General features: G+C 35.3%; 1 protein-coding gene and 1 long non-coding RNA gene across 7 annotated transcripts; both read right to left on the bottom strand.

Moving 5' to 3' along the window:
* Window positions 1-8818: 8818 nt before the first annotated feature.
* LOC102629422 (uncharacterized) lies at window positions 8819-12286 on the bottom strand. 4 transcript variants are annotated; one of them, XR_001508985.3, is made up of 7 exons: window positions 11906-12282; window positions 11765-11807; window positions 10954-11156; window positions 10678-10761; window positions 10270-10393; window positions 9999-10164; window positions 8819-9009 (listed from the first exon to the last, which is right to left on the bottom strand). It is a non-coding gene; the product is annotated as an uncharacterized LOC102629422 (long non-coding RNA). The 4 variants fall into 4 exon arrangements; XR_003066952.2 differs by having other exon boundaries at window positions 9999-10393; window positions 11906-12279; XR_008051233.1 differs by lacking the exon at window positions 8819-9009 and adding an exon at window positions 9016-9391 and having other exon boundaries at window positions 9999-10393; window positions 11906-12286.
* A 1258-nt stretch (window positions 12287-13544) lies between these two features.
* Window positions 13545-17403, bottom strand: LOC102628770 (uncharacterized). Of its 3 annotated transcripts, none has more exons than XM_006487450.4 (5): window positions 17240-17403; window positions 16059-16269; window positions 15350-15443; window positions 15153-15257; window positions 13545-14002 (listed from the first exon to the last, which is right to left on the bottom strand). In XM_006487450.4, the coding sequence occupies exons 2-5, from the start codon at window positions 16217-16219 to the stop codon at window positions 13733-13735; spliced, it is 630 nt and encodes a 209-aa protein (XP_006487513.2). In that variant the 5' UTR covers window positions 16220-16269; window positions 17240-17403; the 3' UTR covers window positions 13545-13732. The 3 variants fall into 3 exon arrangements, with proteins under 3 accessions (XP_006487513.2, XP_006487515.2, XP_006487514.2); XM_006487452.4 differs by having other exon boundaries at window positions 16059-16248; window positions 17240-17400; XM_006487451.4 differs by having other exon boundaries at window positions 16059-16281; window positions 17240-17397.
* Between the last annotated feature and the right edge of the window lie 301 nt (window positions 17404-17704).

Here is a 17704-nt window from a genome sequence, read left to right as displayed (position 1 = left end):
AGCCCCGCTCTCCATAATCGGCTCTCCTCTATCACATCACTACCCCTCTGTGCACCTCGAAGCCTATCCACAAACTTCTTCACCTCTCTCCCAACCTCCTGAACTGGGCATGATCCTTTAGCCCACGTCACACCTGCAAAAGCATGGAAAACCCAAGGTTAGCGAGACATCCATGCAAAAGATTACGATAAAGAACCGTAAGTAAGGGAGATACTTACAGTCTACATTGAAGGAATTTGGAACCTCCGCGGGGTTGCCCTTTTCACCTAGAGTTTCTATCCCCCACCTACCCTCAGCAACAAACCATCCCTTTCTGTAACCCTTCTTCAAGGTGGGCTCCCCCTCAACAATATGGCCATGATCACCCCAAGCGGAGAAGTAAGCAATAACGGGACCCTTAGGTTTTTTGAATTGGTAAAGGCCCCTTAATTCCCGAATAGAGATGTCGCACCTCAATACCTCCAACCATAATACATGTAAGCCCGTAAGTGTCCTCCACCCTGGAAGGGACAGCTGCTCAATAGCTACCCCCAAATAACTAAACATCCTCATATAGAAAGGCTGGAGGGGTAGGCGGAGTCCTAGATCAAAGAGGTCAATGTGGAGAGCAATCCCACCAGACTTCGGACACTCAGGTCGCTCATCCACATGGGGTACCCTAAGCTGGACAAAGGAAGGAATATTGTATTTGGCTCTAATTTGTTCTAAGTCCTCCAAAGTAACCCTCCTAGTGCCTAAGGAATAAAGATTGCCAGATTTTAAAGGTGTGGCAGAGGGAGGCTTAGGAGGCCGGTCTGAGGAACGAGCGGGAACCTTGGGCTTGGATGACCTACCCTTCTTTCGAGGATGGGGGGTTGGCCATTTACTAGGAAAGCGTGGGCTAACACGAGGAGTACTCCTAGGGGGGGAGCTCAGAGTGAGAGTTACAACTCCTATAGGTACTAAGGGGGGACCTATCACCCTCGCTAATGGAGATGTGGGAAGGAGAACCCGTAGGAGGGTTGTCAACGTTACTAGCTTCAACTGCACGACGCTTCCTCACTGGTCCCGTATGTTTTTTGCCCATTTACTTTCCCCCAACAACATAACCATCGAGCCACAATTCCGCCAACAACATAACCACCAAGCCACAATTCCCCCAATAACATTTTCATACCATACACCACCCACCACACATCAACCATCAAATGCAAACACCAACCACAAAAAAAAAAAAAATAAACAAACAAACAAGCAAATTTTTCTCAGAGTATGCAAAATAGCGCCATTGTAAATGCGCCAAAGGAGGAGAAACAATGAAGGATACCTGTTATTTACCAACTTGACGGATTGGGATTGGTAATCGTGGGGAGATAAAGCTGTAGGCAACCAAAAACAGTAAGTAAGAATATGCAAATATAAAAACCAATGGTGTGAAGAACGAAGAAACTGTAAATTTATTTTATTTATTCAAGCACAAATGAAATTAGCCAATTTACTTTATTTATAAATGAAAAGTAAAAAAAGGAAAAGAGAAAATGAAGAACGAAGAAGCTGCAGCCACCAAACCAAACCAATGCGAGGGGGGGGAGCTGCAGCAACCGGCGTCGGCTGTCATGGTTGCAACCACCGAGAACTGACGTCGAAGATCGCGAGAAGGACGCCGGAAACCACCAAGGGAGAACGCTGCCCAAAAAAAAAAGAAAACAAAGAACGGAGAAGACAACACGGAGGAGGGGGACAACAGCCACCGAACCGACGCCGGTTGCCGCGACTGTAGCCACTGAACCGACGCCGGTTGCCGCGACTGTAGCCACTGAACCGACGCTGATTGTCGCGACTGTAACCACCAAACCGACACCGAAAATCACCAAGGAGAACGCTGGCCGAAATGAAAAAGGAAAAAGAAAAGAGAGAAGAAAAAGAGAAAAAAGAGAGAGAAAAAAAGGATAAAATGAAGACACAAGGGAGGGGGGTTATCGTGTCTACCGGTGGATCTAGATCTCACCGTGAAGCCGTGAAGATTGCCTAGAACCGACCATATCGGGAGCCAAAACCGCCACTGCAGCAGCCGAGACCCATGCCGGAAAACACGCGAGAAAACACACCGGAAAACACTCGAGAAGAACGCCGGCCGAGAGAGGAAGAGAAAGAAGAAAGAAAGAAAGAAAAGGAAGATAAGTGAAGAGATAAAATAAGCTTAGGGAAGACGACCAGGCTAAAAAAAAAGTAAAGAAGAAATTTTTACCTGTGAGCAATATTGATGCAGTCAGGAGAAGAGACGAAATTTTAAAAGAAGAAGGCCACTGGAGATAATCAACTTTTGGGAGATCGTTTGAGGATTTTCAAAATAAATGAGAGAAGATTGACATTCACGTCAGGGGTTTTCTTCAACCTTAAACCCTAATTTACAGAGGGCTAGCCAGCTCTCTTGGTCATAAAAGCTTGAGTTTGCTAACTTGAGCGTCGGAGTGTGAGCGTTGGGGTACCCCGGCTTCACCTCTAACCTCTATTTCACTATTTTGCAGGCGTGAAGCTCATTTTGAAGGACCTCTCTCTTGTTTCTGACCTTCCACCATTGTTACCACTCCCTCTCCCCTTCTCACCTCTCCCGAATTTCAGATACACTGCACCGCACACAACAAACCAGTGAGGTACCTCGTCTCCCCTAAAAATATAAATTTATTGTTCTAGATAGGTTTGGCTTTTCCTACCCGAAAATCAATTGAAAACATCTTTATTCTTCAATTTTATGCGGCTAGAATAATACTAACATAGCTTTAATGTTGTCAATAAATGGAAGAAGTCGTAGATTGATTAATGTGGATGCTTTTTCCCCTCAATTTATCTAACCAACAATCTTGTATCCTATTCATTGTAACATAGAAAACAGTCGGGCCATTTGTAAAGTTTACAAGTCAAGAGCCAATTACACATATAAGTTGATTGTTGAATACTGCAAAATTTTAAAAGAAGCAATTTGAGAAAGCTACAGAAATCAACAAGTGAAGTCTAAGCATCCACTCGATGCAACTGAGTTTGAGCAGATAGGTTGATTTTGGGCAGATGAAGATCAAGAGTATTCTTTGTTCTTCCTTTTGGGATTAGAACTTTTGATCACCCAAATCACAATTAAGAAATCATTATAGTGGAGTTTGTTATATCATTGCAATTGATGTGAAATTTATAAAGAGAAATCCTAGAGTAATTTTATTATATTATACCCACTTAGTGTATGTATGACATGTGTACAGGAATTAAACATAATTAATAATCACATAATGATTTTTTAAAATAAATGTATACATATGTGTATGTAGTCAATATAACTACCAATCACGTATCATTTTTTAAAATAAATATACATATTATATATATATATTAAACGAGTGTAATACAACAAAAATATTTTATAATATCTTCTATGTAATCGGTTGCTCACTTTATAAAATAATAATAATAATAATTGATGAGCATAAAAAAGCGAATTACTCCCAACAACATGATTTAACCCATACAGATGGCAATAAATTGGGCCAAAATAACCTGACTCGTAAACTAGGGTTTGGCTACAATGTCGTTGGCATTGTACCTGGCACCATGCCAGGCCCTAAAAAAGAGAGCCCGGCTGTCTTTGGCTGCCATTTGGCAGCCAAAGACTTGGTGCAGCCGGTTAACAAACCGGTTGCACCATATTTTTTTTAAAAAATATATTAAAAATACAATATAAAAATAAAAAATTAAACAAAATGTCAAAAATAGTTTTTTATAATATAATTAATAGCAAAAGATAAAGAAATTAAATAATATAATACAAACCCTATAATACAATATAATATAATTAAATAAAATGGAAAAAAATAAAGAAATTGAAAATGAAAAAAATAGTATTTCATGTTTAACATCAGTTGTTGCATGTCCGACGTCTCGATTGCATGTTTGATGTAAGATGTTTCATTTGTTGAATAAAGCCAAAATAAAGAATATTCCCAAATATTCTCGTCAGTTTCATGTTTGACGTCGAAGTTGCGAACTTTACGTGATAAGTTGCATATTTCGCGTGAAGTGTTGCAAGTTTCATGTTTAACGTCCGTTGTTGCATGTCAGACGTCACGGTTGCATGTTTGACGTAAGCTATTGCATGTCTTGAATAAAGCCAAAATAAAGAATATTCCTGAATATTCTCGTTCGTTTCATGTTTGACGTCGAAGTTGCGAAACTTTACGTGATAAGTTGCATATTCCGCATGAGGTGTTGCAAGTTTCATGTTTAACGTCAGTTATTGCATGTTCGACGGTTGGATTTCATGTTTGACGTACAATGTTGCATGTTTTGAATAAAGCCAAAATAAAGAATATTCTCAAATATTCTCGTCCGTTTCATGTTTGACGTCGAAGTTGCGAACTTTACGTGATAAGTTGCATATTCCGCGTGAGGTGTTGCAAGTTTCATGTTTAACATCAGTTGTTGCATGTTCGACGGTTGGATTTCATGTTTGACGTACGATGTTGCATGTTTTGAATAAAGCCAAAATAAAGAATATTCCCGAATATTCTCGTCCGTTTCATGTTTGACGTCGAAGTTGCGAACTTTACGTGATAAGTTACATATTTCGCGTGAAGTGTTGTAAGTTTCATGTTTAACGTCAATTGTTGCATGTTCGACGGTTGGATTTCATGTTGTGATGTACAATGTTGCATGTTGTGAATAAAGCCAAAATAAAGAATATTCTCGAATATTCTCGTCCGTTTCATGTTTGACGTTGAAGTTGCGAACTTTACGTGATAAGTTGCATATTCCGCGTGAGGTGTTGCAAGTTTCATGTTTAACATCAGTTGTTGCATGTTCGACGGTTGGATTTCATGTTTGACGTACGATGTTGCATGTTTTGAATAAAGCCAAAATAAAGAATATTCCCGAATATTCTCGTCCGTTTCATGTTTGACGTCGAAGTTGCGAACTTTACGTGATAAGTTACATATTTCGCGTGAAGTGTTGTAAGTTTCATGTTTAACGTCAATTGTTGCATGTTCGACGGTTGGATTTCATGTTGTGATGTACAATGTTGCATGTTGTGAATAAAGCCAAAATAAAGAATATTCTCGAATATTCTCGTCCGTTTCATGTTTGACGTTGAAGTTGCGAACTTTACGTGATAAGTTGCATATTTCGCGTGAGGTGTTGCAAGTTTCATGTTTAACATCAGTTGTTGCATGTTCGACGGTTGGATTTCATGTTTGACGTACGATGTTGCATGTTTTGAATAAAGCCAAAATAAAGAATATTCACGAATATTCTCGTCCGTTTCATGTTTGACGTCGAAGTTGCGAACTTTACGTGATAAGTTACATATTTCGCGTGAAGTGTTGCAAGTTTCATGTTTAACGTCAGTTGTTGCATGTTCGACGATTGGATTTCATGTTTGATGTACAATGTTGCATGTTTTGAATAAAGCCAAAATAAAGAATATTCCCGAATATTCTCGTCCGTTTCATGTTTGACGTCGAAGTTGCAAACTTTCCGTGATAAGTTGTATATTTCACGTGCAGTGTTGCAGGTTTCATGTTCAACGTCTGTTGTTGCATGTCCGACGTCCCGCTTGCATGTTTGACGTTCGATGTTGCATGTTTGGGATAAAGCCAAAATAAAGAATATTCTCGAATATTCTCGAATATTCTCGCTCGTTTCATGTTTGACGTCGAAGTTGCAAACTTTACGTGATAAGTTGTATATTTCATGTGCAGTATTGCAGATTGCATGTTTAATGTTTGTTGTTGCATATCTGATGTCCCGGATGCATGTTTAACGTTAGATGTTGCATGTTTTGGATAAAGCCAAAATAAAGAATATTCTTGAATATTCTCGCCCGTTTCATGTTTGACGTCGAAGTTGCAAACTTAACGTGATAAGTTGTATATTTCGCGTGAGGTGTTGCAAGTTTCATGTTTAACATCAGTTGTTGCATGTTCGACGGTTGGATTTCATGTTTGACGTACGATGTTGCATGTTTTGAATAAAGCCAAAATAAAAAATATTCTCGAATATTCTCGTCTGTTTCATGTTTGACGTCAAAGTTGCGAACTTTATGTGATAAGTTGTTTATTTCACGTGCAGTGTTGCAGGTTGCATGTTTAACATCCGTTGTTGCATGTCTGATGTCCCGCTTGCATTTTTTACGTAAAATATTGTAGGTTTCATGTTTAACGTCAGTTGTTGCATGTTGGACGTCAGGGTTGCATGTTTGACGTCAAATGTCACATGTCTTGAATAAAGTAAAAATTTTAAAAATTTCCCGCCCGTTTCATTCACACACACCTTTCCCAAAATTTTAAAATTTAAAATGGCGGTTCACCATTACCTGGATGTCTGTTCGCCGTGTTTGTCCAGTAACTTTGCAATTGCTATTAGTTAACCTTTGTCGTTAACAGATCTTTATCTGCAATCATATACCTCTCTGGATGATATCGGTTCACCATTATCTACAAAAGGTTCACCGTTCTCTTCCAGAATCGAATAAGCAAATACACTTCTTTCTGAAAGATATCGGCTAATTGTTATCAAATAAACGATTCATTGTTATCTAGCAGAATTAAATTAACATGTTTCTGGAAACTGTCGGTTAACTGTTGGCTCAATAATGATTCATGTCACTGTCCAGAATTTTAAACACTTTAAAACGGTGTACTATTTAAATATTAATTAAGATAATATATTAATTAAAAATTATAAAAAAATACAGTTAATAGTAACAAAAATAGAATTTTATAAATTTGTAAAACATAATAGAAAATAAACAAAATACTTTGCTATGGAATTGGAATTATCAAATCTCTTGTATTTTAAAATATTCAAAGCTCTTGTAATATTATAGAGTTATATGCATAGAGACATGAGTGCGTGCGCGCATACATACACATGAATATTTTGATCTTATGTTTGTGGTGAAACCCCATTAATTACTCATTAGATTCATGTTATTTTACTAAACTAGATTTTATTAATAAAGATACTAGGGATGGCAATGGGGAGGGGAGGGGAGGGGACCAATCTCCCCATACCCATCCCCGATATTTTACATATGTCCCCGTCCCCTCCCCGTCCCCGTCAGAATTGCTTGAGAGAATCCCCATCCCCTCCCCGAATAATAACAGGGGATCCCCGAGGGTCCCCGGTCCCCGAATAACTAATAGTCTAATACATTTTTTTTTATTTTCGATTTTAAATTAATCATATTAAAATAAACTCATACCGCTATTGTAAGCTCGTAACCAACTTTGACAGCACATTAAGGCCTCCAATGTGCTTGGATGAAGTCTGTTATGGTATGAGCTCACAACTCTACCACTAGTGTTAAAAGCTGATTCATAAGCAACTGTTGTAATTGGAATTGCCAAAATATCTCTAGCAATTCGAGCTAATGTAGGATACCTATTAGCATTTGTCTTCCACCAACTCAAAATATTAAAATCTTCCATCCGAGGTATAACTTTCTCATCCAAATATGAATCTAATTCATCTGCAACAACTGCACAATCTCCATTGTTTACATAATCATCAAAACCTATCATCCATTTGGTTGCTTTCTTATAAGAATCCCCTGTAGATCTAGTAGAAGAACTACTACCAGTATAATCAAAGCAATAAACAGTTGGTGAAAACTTCAATTAATACTCTTCAACTAATTCCCGGCAAAAGGTGACCACTTTCCCAACATACAACTATTTTGATATTTATTATTTTTAACAATATTTATAATTTTGTTATTTATTTATTAGTAATTTTAAAAATAAAAATAAAATTAAAAATTAAAATGGGGAAATGGGTAGGGGATGGGGATTCCACCTCATCCCCGTCCCCTCCCCGAATAAAAAATTGGGTAAAAAATTTTCCCCGTCCCCTCCCCGAAAAAAAAATTGGGTATAAAATTATCCCCGTACCCTCCCCGAATGGGGAAAATCCCCGAGGGTACCCGTCCCCGTGGGGATTTTTGCCATCCCTAAAAGATACATTAAATTGAATTAAATTCAACTTATACCCAATAATTATATTTGGGAATTTATCTAACTTACTAATTTTTATTTAACTCATACACAAATTATAAATGTGTTCATTAAATTACACATATAAATTTAATCGCCTAACTATTTTTTACATGATTGATAAAATGATGGCTTTAAAAAGAACTTGTAATTTGAAAAAAAAATCCAATTCATTATAATAAAATTACATATCTATCCAATTTTTTTTCCTTATTTTAGTCTAATAATAGTTTGAAAAAGAATTTGATAATTCAAGTGAAAATCACTATTCTTATTTGTTGCATAATAATATTTTTTAGGTGTATTTTGTTTTTTTTTTTTTAAACAAACTAATCATGGTGGATATTTTAAATTACTGAGTCACAAAAATTCTAAGCTCAATTCAAATTTACAATCGTTTATGAATGAAAATATGCTAGCTAAACAAAAAAATATTGAGGGATAAAAAGAAAATATGGTAGAAAGAAAAAGGCAACATCACTATGATCATTGTTATAGGAAAAATAAAGCGAAAATCTTCCCAGGGTAAATCCATATGCTAAACATCCAAAATTGACGACGTAGAATTTCAATATCACCAATAACACCCCCCAAACCTAAAGATAGCAACAAATTGATGGCACATTTGAGGGCTTAGAACCTAGTATATCTTAAATCATTTTGGATTAAATTATATCACAATTTTTTCATTTTTTTTTAATTGTGTGAAAACAAACTACAGTACACTTATTTCAAAAGAAATTTGTTAATGAAAAACAAAATAATGAAAATCAAGAGCACTCATTTATAAGAGTAGGCTATAAAAAGAAAAAAAAAATTATTATAAGCATAATCTCCCAAAAAATAAAAGCATCGTCAAATTGAGTTACAAACTAATTATAATTTCATTCGTATTCGTAAACCAAGAGGGTGCGCAACATCAAAAAGTTTCTAGTAAAACAGTTATGCCAGATAATTTATAGAACTAAGCAATATCCGGTTGAATTCTCCCCTGCAAATAATTAAAATTTTCAAGTTAATCGATAAGATAAAAATAGTCGTTAGTCATAATAAGAAGCAACAACAAATCACAATAAGAAGAAACAACAAATTACACTAAAAAATAGCAGGAAAAAAGCACCAAAACAGCAAATATAACCAATAAACAACAATAAAAAATGCCCAAAAACAGCAGAAAAAGATGCCCAAAACAACAATAAAAATTACCCTAAAACAACAGTGAAAAATGCCTAAAAACAACATAAATAAATCCAAAACAAAAGTGAAAAAATTGCCTAGAAACAGTAGACAAAAGCCCAAAACAGCTGGAAGACTGCCTAAAACCAGCAGAAAAAATCTAAGATAGTAGCAAAATCTTCCACTGCTAAAGAAAGCTATGAAAGAAAAGAAATAAAACTCATAAAGAGTTAAAGGTAACATAATGAAGGCTCAAATCTGAAGCTCCATATGTAAGAACAAACATCCCTATACAAACACCCCTATGCATGTAATAGTCATATAAAACATAATTACAATTACAGTCCATCCAGCAACTATTTGCTTGTTTCATTATAAATGTCTGCAATAGTCATATAAAACATAATTAAACACTTAAGCAGAACCCAGAAGATAACCTACAAAAAGCATGGTAAAAGAAATAAATGTCACAGCGGAATCCAGAGAGTAATATATCAAAGAGTCCAGCTCAATCAAGCCTCCATAAGTTTAAATATGATGGTGAAAGGATCATAATTCAAACACACTCCAAAGAGATGTAATTTACATTAGATAACATAGCTTTTCATATTCTGATTAAGCACATGGCAAGTTAAGAATATATTTACTTTTGAAATTAGGAAAATTACCACACAGTGAATTCAGGCACACCAATCAGAGCAGCTATTGATCAAGCAATAATAAATTGCACCTCATTATTTGAAAATTTACAAGAATTGCATATTTTAAAGGTTTAGATGACCAAATACAAAGGTTGCACAATACCTTGAACTCGTTTTATAAAAGGATAACTGGCTGCTCCACCCTTTTTGGCAAGGCTGAGTTTATTTCAAAGTGCCAACATCAACAAGGTTTTCCCCACTAATAGCCAGAGAACTCTGACTAAATTGCAATGATACAGAATCAATTGATGACTAAAGTGTGGATAGAACTGGCACCTCATCAGGTGGGACATATTTGAGAATCAATACAGAAATATATATAGAAAAAGGTGATAAGAGAAATATAAATACAATTGAAAGGAACAAATGGATACCTCCTTGATTCCCACACACAGGAGTCCAGTAACAAAAAGTACAATAATTGCAGCACAGGGATCAACAATAATGTCAATCCCAGGAATTTCTTGATGAGCCAAAAAGAAAGGAAGAATGCACAGCCTATAATCATTAATAACAACAACATAAGAACAGAAACGTTTAAATTGCATAGGCAATTGTAGACCTCCCTCATAAAATATATGAATTCAAATCAATACAAAGATGATTAGTTGTCAAAAAGGCAACTCAGAGAAAATAAGGGAAAGGAAAAAGTAAACAAGCTAAATGAACAAACAATACAATTAAACCATTCCAATTTAGTTGATAGTGCAAACACATATGACTCAATAGTAACAACTAAAGTAAATAAATATACAATCAAAGCTCGATAAAATTCACCAGACCAGATTCGGGTATATGCCACGAGGAACAACAGACCCGCCAATTGTGTACTCAAGTATCAGAGCCAACCAATCAACCACCTAACACTGCCAAAATACAACATCAACTAAGTTAAATCAATTTATTAGACCAAAACATTAATAACGATTACTATGCTCCAGCTAATCACCAGTTTATCCCACTTTAGAAACAAGATCCAATTATATGAATCAATAAACTACATCTCCAAGAAATGACTATTACGAGTTATACCAATATTAAAGGTAACAAGGACTCACCCTTCTCCAACACATATGTATGAATAATGATAGGCACTCCCAGCAGATGGCCAACGACTTGCAAGCTCGGCATAGCAAAAGGCTGAAAAAGCAGAAGCTATTCCAGCTATAAGGAAACAAAAGGGTGAGTGCCAGTCCTGAATGCTCTCTAGCAACCGTTCCAACAAGAATATATGCTCCAGCCCCAAGTGTTGAGTCAACACCTAACCAGAGTTTGTACAAGAAATAAATAGTAAGATCCATCTTAAAAAAAAAAAAGTCCGGAATTTATTATATCACTGCCTAATAAAGATATATTGATTATATGAACTGCAATCAAAAATGAAAATTTTCAGAGCAAAACCTATCACAATAAATAAGCAACTAATCCAAGCTCCAAGACCATAGTCTACCCAAAACACTTAGCCATTTAAAGAGAGGGGAGGGGGAATGCCTAATAATCACACACACCCATCATGAAATCTTGAGTTTCCTGACGAGACTCTAACAAAATGCTCAAGAACACTTAAAGCCATAGAAAAAAAATATAAAATTAAATTCAAGATCTGTTTCATAAGAATTTAACCAAAAATCCAAATTCTTAGATATTCAATATGGATAGCAAAAACCCATATTCTTAAAAATTAGAAATTTAACCAAAATAAAAAAGATTTAGAAAGAAAAATATCTTTTGTTCATTACGAGTCATCTTCCCATTGAGCTCATGTAGGATTTTGAGAGAGAGAGACCAAATTTGAAAAATTAGTGCTTTCAAAGAGAAATGCAAATTCCAAAAATAAGAAATAAGACAAAATAAAATATAAAAAAATACCTTTTATTCATTCGGCGTTGCTCCCCAGCGAGTTAATGTACGGCTTCAGGAGAGAAAGATCAAGTTTGAAAAGTTAGGGCTTTGAAGGAGAAAGCCAAATTTTAAAAATTAGAAACTTAATAAAAAAGAAAAAAAGAATACCTTTATTCATTCTTATTCATGCCTCCCACTGAGCAATGTAGGGCCTGAAGAGAGATATCAAATTTGAGAATGAAAAAATTAGGGCTTGAACATAGATAGGCCAATTTTGAGAATGAAAAATTTAGGGATTTGAGAGACCGAATTTGTCAATGAGAGATTCCAAAGAGAAAATATCGTCGTTGAGAGAGCGATTAGATTTTAGAATGGAAAAACTTTAGGGATTTGAGAGACGAATTTCAAAACAAAAAAAGGAGGAAAATAGAGTGTGTGTAACCGGTTGCAAAGGTAGCCAATTATTTTCTAATTTCAAAAATTATTATATTTGAGCCGTTGGATTCCTTGAACTTAAATCCAACGGTAAATTAATTACTCCGGCATGGTACCGGGGACTTGTGTCCCGGCATTGTAGCTTTAGCCCGTAAACTATTGCCATTTCGAAAGCTCCCTAACTGGGGTCAGGTTACAATGCAATTGTAGTACCGTGTCACAGTTACACCAGCTGTTGGATCCACTCAAATGAATAAGGTCCACTTAAATAAGTGGGAATCCAACGATTGGGTGAAACTGTGGCACGGTACCACAATTGCACCACAGTTTTATCCCCCTAACTGACCATTTTGGACTGCTGTTATGACAACCCATTACCATATATTCGAAGTTTGCTAATAACTGCAGTATATTTCCCATATTTAAAATGGTAACCTTCCCATATAAGCTATCTGTTTCCATTTTTTATTTTTTTTTATTTTATTTTCCCAAAGGAGTATTACAACCGCACAATTCGCTAAAACTTTGCTTTTGATGCTACCAACTTTTTTTTGTTTGAGGTTGAGGCATAATTAAAAGAAGTCAATCCCTATCTTACACAAATGTAAAATACTTTTCTCTCACATAAACAATATATGTGTGGGATCTACGTATTATTTATGTAAGGGGATGTATCTTACATGCATGCAAGATAAAAAAATCCTTAAAAAAATACTTTAATAATTACTATTGTCGGATAAAATGATCTCGTCTGGTCTAAATGAATGCACTTCTTGGATCAAAAGAGCGGAATGACTCATTAAAAAGTAAAAATCCAGTCGCATCATTAGACTCAATAATTAAAAAAAAAAATATTAAAAGGAAAAAAACTGCTTCAAAATGAATGTGTTCCCACTCAATAGTTAAGATCTCTAGATTGTCGCAACGGAGCATTCCCAAAACAGAGCGTAAATTTTATACTTGAAAACTTTTTTCTCGAACAAAAATAAGAAAACTCTTAGGTCTGCAATCTCTTTTCTAATACGCACATCAGTTATCATGCTTATAGCATACGAAACTCAAAAATTAATTTTCGCTTCTTTAACACGATTGTTGCAAAGAACAAAATTTTAACTCCAAAAACCTGGAGTTTCTTGGTGGTAATTGATAGTAATTGAGGAGTGACAGTAGCACCATTCATGATTATGGTTAATTTCAAATTATCTTTTGTAATTTGACTATTTTTGAATTATCCCTTATTTTTTAAATTCTAAATTCATTAACTCACTCCTATTTTTACCTTCTCTTCCCTTGTCTGTTGTACAAAAATGAGAATAACTTCAGAATTTCAAAAATAAATGGATGATCTACAGATAATTCAAGAGTGAGGAAATATTTGAAGACAAATGTATACCAATATAGAAAATCTTATGTACATTTTCATCAACACAATCTATTGACTATGAGTAGAAGTTATAAAACCCAATCAGCCAAGCAATTTATGGTACAACAAGGATTATCCCGATGTGTTTTTTTTCGGAAGAGACTTTCTTGTCAAAAGATCTTCCATCAATTCTGAAGTCACTCTGCTTCAAGCGCAGCAATCTCGTATCTGACTTCTTCTAAATGTTCATTGATAGCAGTCACGGCATCCTGCACACCTCTAATGGCTTCCTTTAATGCATTATCATACTCAGCATCTGCTTCTGCCTCTTCAGTCCCAGCTGCTTCTGTTATCTCCTGGACATGCACACACTCATGCTTCTTTGGCTCCCTAAATTTGCAATTCTCATGGCTCACCAGACGCTCAGATGGGCGTCCAGCCTTCTTCAATAACTGAATTGTAGCCGTCTTCCGGACAAAGAAGCGTGATTGTCAGAAATGTCAGAAGCAAGAAACGGTTAAGTTTGCATGATAAGGACAAAACATAAGGAATTCAACAATGTACTAGACCTCTGCATATATAAACGCTGTTAAAGAAGAACAATTAAACACCGAATGAAACATTTGCAATTCAATAATGTTTGCTCACTATGTCATCTTCCACTATGGCAACACAGTTTCACAGTTCTCTCTCTTCGAATGTGTGTGTATTTAATTTTATTACTATTATTCAATGGACAAAAGTAGTATACTCATAAGCAAAATGTGAGACACACAAGAGTGAACCAGGGTCAACAAAAGAAACAAAAACAAAGCTACACTGCTCTCTGCTCTCTTTAGCTTCATAGGCAGTATTTCCTGAATTTATAGAAGTGTAAAAGACAGAGAAGGTTGCACACTTGCACTGCTGTCTTTTGCATCACAGGGAGTAATTTCCTTAACTTCTAAGAAAACAAACCAAAAGAAACTTTAAATTTCTAAAAGTACTGTTTGCAGCTATTCTAATGACAATGTGAGGAATTAACAAAATGCACATTAATAAATTGTACTTAAGTAACAGATGGGAAAATAATAGGTTGTCTCAGGGCATTAATCCAAATTTTCATACTTTCTTCTGATTTTCAAAAGAATCAAACATTTATGTTGTTAGAGCAGTTGCCTATGGATACATTAGCTAGTCACCTATTGCAAAATTTAGGGGTATATAAGAATGCATAGTGTTAAAACTGACAATTCAGCAGTCAACCACGATAAATACAACTAATAATAAATTTTATCTTGGCACTTTGTAAGTTCATATTCAAGTCCTTTGAAAATGCATCACAATCAGCAAACTGTTTCTCAGTATTGCTGATCTTCATGAACACTATATATTTTCAAGCAGTTGTAATACAAATTAAGTTTTATATTCACTCTAATTGGCAAAAGAGTCCACAAGTGAAATCCTGCATTTTCATCCCACCAAACAGGAAACAGTATCATCAGCTCAAATGCAACCCAATGCACATGAACAAAAAGTGTATAGTAACAAAGGCAGAGAAAAGGTAAGTCGTACAGGTCAACCCATTCTCCCAAGATCATCAATGAAAGGGCACAGCTAGTGAGAAATTGGATATACCAGATGCAATTTTTGCTTTTCCTGTGTCTGAACAGCTCTTAGCAGCTGAGCTAGATCAACTCGGCAAAAATCAGGATTCAGAAACAGAGACTCTATTTCAAGGACCTATATATAAAAAGCAGAAACACTAAGATCAGACTATAAGATAAATTTAAAAAATATAAAACAACCATCCAAGAAAGGTAATGATTGCAAACTTGTTTTGAGCAGTCATTGAACTCTGATGTAATCTCACTGCACAGTTGTTGATAAGCCAGTTCACCTCCTGAAATCATATACTCAGAAAAGCCCCTGCCAAGTTTATTTCCGCAATCAAAACGGTTCCAAATCAATGAATTCTAAACTAAAGCAAACTTGAAGGACGGGTATTAACTGTGGTACTTCTACTTAACTTCAAGGCACATCAGTTAAATTGTTTGGTCAAACTTATTTGGGACTAATATTTAACCAGCTGCCCACCTGTTATATTTAGAAAACTATTAATCTTATAGCAAAAACAACTGTGAATTAAAGCTGCATCACCTCAATCCCCAGTATACTTATGATCTGAAGCCTTTCCGATACTTTGCCAAAAATATATTGTAAACACACTCATTTGCTATTTAGTCATAGCATGGTCAGCAATAAACCCACCTATATAAGCAGAGTTCGAATCTAAGACCTATGTTTCAACCTAAGAATTTTACCAACTAAACTAACACCCACATGTATGCAGGAAATATCAACATGGAATTCATTGCATGTCTAGGGCTCAATAAACATGAATCTTCACGGTTCACATGAGTTGAAAGAAATATATCAAATAGGATTCTTTTTCTTTAGCAATTTCTTGAGTACTTCTTTACATACAAAATCATATCAATAATAATAATAAGATGACAAAAATAAAGAAAAGGAGGTGGGTACCGTTTAAGCTTGGCATAAGCTTGGGCTCTACGCTGCTGAATATCAAGGAAAGTCCGGAGTAATTGGAGGGTTTTTGAAGAATTGTTATTTGCTTGTTCAATGTCCATCTCCTCCATCTCCATTGCATCGGTTATTGTAACTTTCTTCTCAAAATCATCCATCCTTTCTTCATTTCTTTGATTCTGCCCACCTCTTACATTCTTGACACCATCTGAGAAAAGTTCTAAAACTCTCTATCAATGGGTATGATGCAATAAATCAACTATACAACTAATCAGTGAATCAACAGTACACAGGCACTTCCAATATTCTCAAAAATGTCAATTTCAACTTCCACCAACAATTATACAAATGATATAACAATCAATCAATGACAATAATAAATAAGGTAAATAAAATGAACATCCACATTACAGAGATTTTTATAAGAAAACCTTTGATTGTCGTGATCTAGGATAAAAACTTTGATACATGATTATGTGCACGCGTAGATGAAACAATTCACTATGAAAATAATACGTGTTTACAACTGATAAAGAACAGTTACAAAATATCACATCCATATGTAACCCGCATCTAAATCCTATTGCGTCAACCCTCACAGTCCTCACAAATTTTCCCATGTGAATGAAGCATAGTGCGTAGACATCAACAATCTCCTCACCAGATCAAAATACAAGAGGTTGTGTATGCGTGTATTTATCTAGTACTTGACGAGGTTAAATCCGAGATATGAAAATCAAGACCATTAATGTGTTTTATTTCAAAAATTAAAACTAGATTGTTATCATAAGAAGCAAATAAATATATCACAAAAATTCTCTCAAGAAAAATTCTCTAATATTGAAAAAATATTTTCCAGAAAATTTCAGGTGAATAAATTTTTAGGGAAATAAAATCATGCAATTAATTAACAACAACTTTCCCTAAATCGAGAGCTCAACAATATCTAAAATATAGCCTCAATACATTTGAAAAATCGATTAAAAACAATTTCGGAAAAATAAATATAATTAAATCACTTAATTGAATTTTCCCAAAATTATTAATACTCAATCATAAATGATACACATTAAATTACGGCTCTAAAGACCTAGGTGATGAAAAATTAAGTTTTGGAAATACCAAAATAATAAAATAAATTCACAAATTTTCAAAAAATAAAAAATAAATGCACAAACCTAGATGTGTGCCTCCAGTTTGAGCTCAAAACAAATCACCCTTCGTTAAAATTGGCCCTTAAAAAATTGCTGCTCAAATTGTTCTTCAAATTCTCTGCAAAAGATTATTCTTGAAGGCTGCTGGTGCGTTAAATTGACAGCAGTTATTGTGCAAAGGATTGGCCTCTTTAAATATCAAAGAATCACTGAAAATCTCACCGTTGGATGAAGCTTGATCAATGGTTCAGAATTCGGGTGATGTGGCTCGATCTGGAGCGCCAAATTGGAGCAAAATCAGCGGCTGAGATGGAAAGTCTGTTCGGATCAACCCAGGTCAGCAACTATCGACACGAGGGTCCTGATTCGGATTCGTCTGATCCATCCCCATGATAAGCAGAGATCCAATGTTACGTACTAACAGTGAGCTTTCTTCGTCTTATCATACCGCAGTTAAAGTCAACATATATGCAACATAAGACTGTACAC

The sequence above is a fragment of the Citrus sinensis genome, chromosome 8 (assembly GCF_022201045.2).
Source record: "Citrus sinensis cultivar Valencia sweet orange chromosome 8, DVS_A1.0, whole genome shotgun sequence".
Lineage (NCBI taxonomy): Eukaryota > Viridiplantae > Streptophyta > Magnoliopsida > Sapindales > Rutaceae > Citrus > Citrus sinensis.
Note: the sequence above shows the minus strand (reverse complement) of the source record. Positions and strands in the feature narration are given on the sequence as shown.

What these genes read in the sequence shown, in the direction of transcription:
- LOC102628770 (XM_006487450.4), bottom strand. Translation starts at nt 16,219, where the DNA reads ATGGATGATTTTGAGAAGAAAGTTACAATAACCGATGCAATGGAGATG. An exon ending in GCTTATGCCAAGCTTAAACG is followed by an intron (nt 15,444 to 16,058) that starts GTACCCACCTCC and finishes TAAACTTGGCAG; the next exon opens with GGGCTTTTCTGAGTATATGA. An exon ending in AAAAGCAAAAATTGCATCTG is followed by an intron (nt 14,003 to 15,152) that starts GTATATCCAATT and finishes TTTGTCCGGAAG; the next exon opens with ACGGCTACAATTCAGTTATT.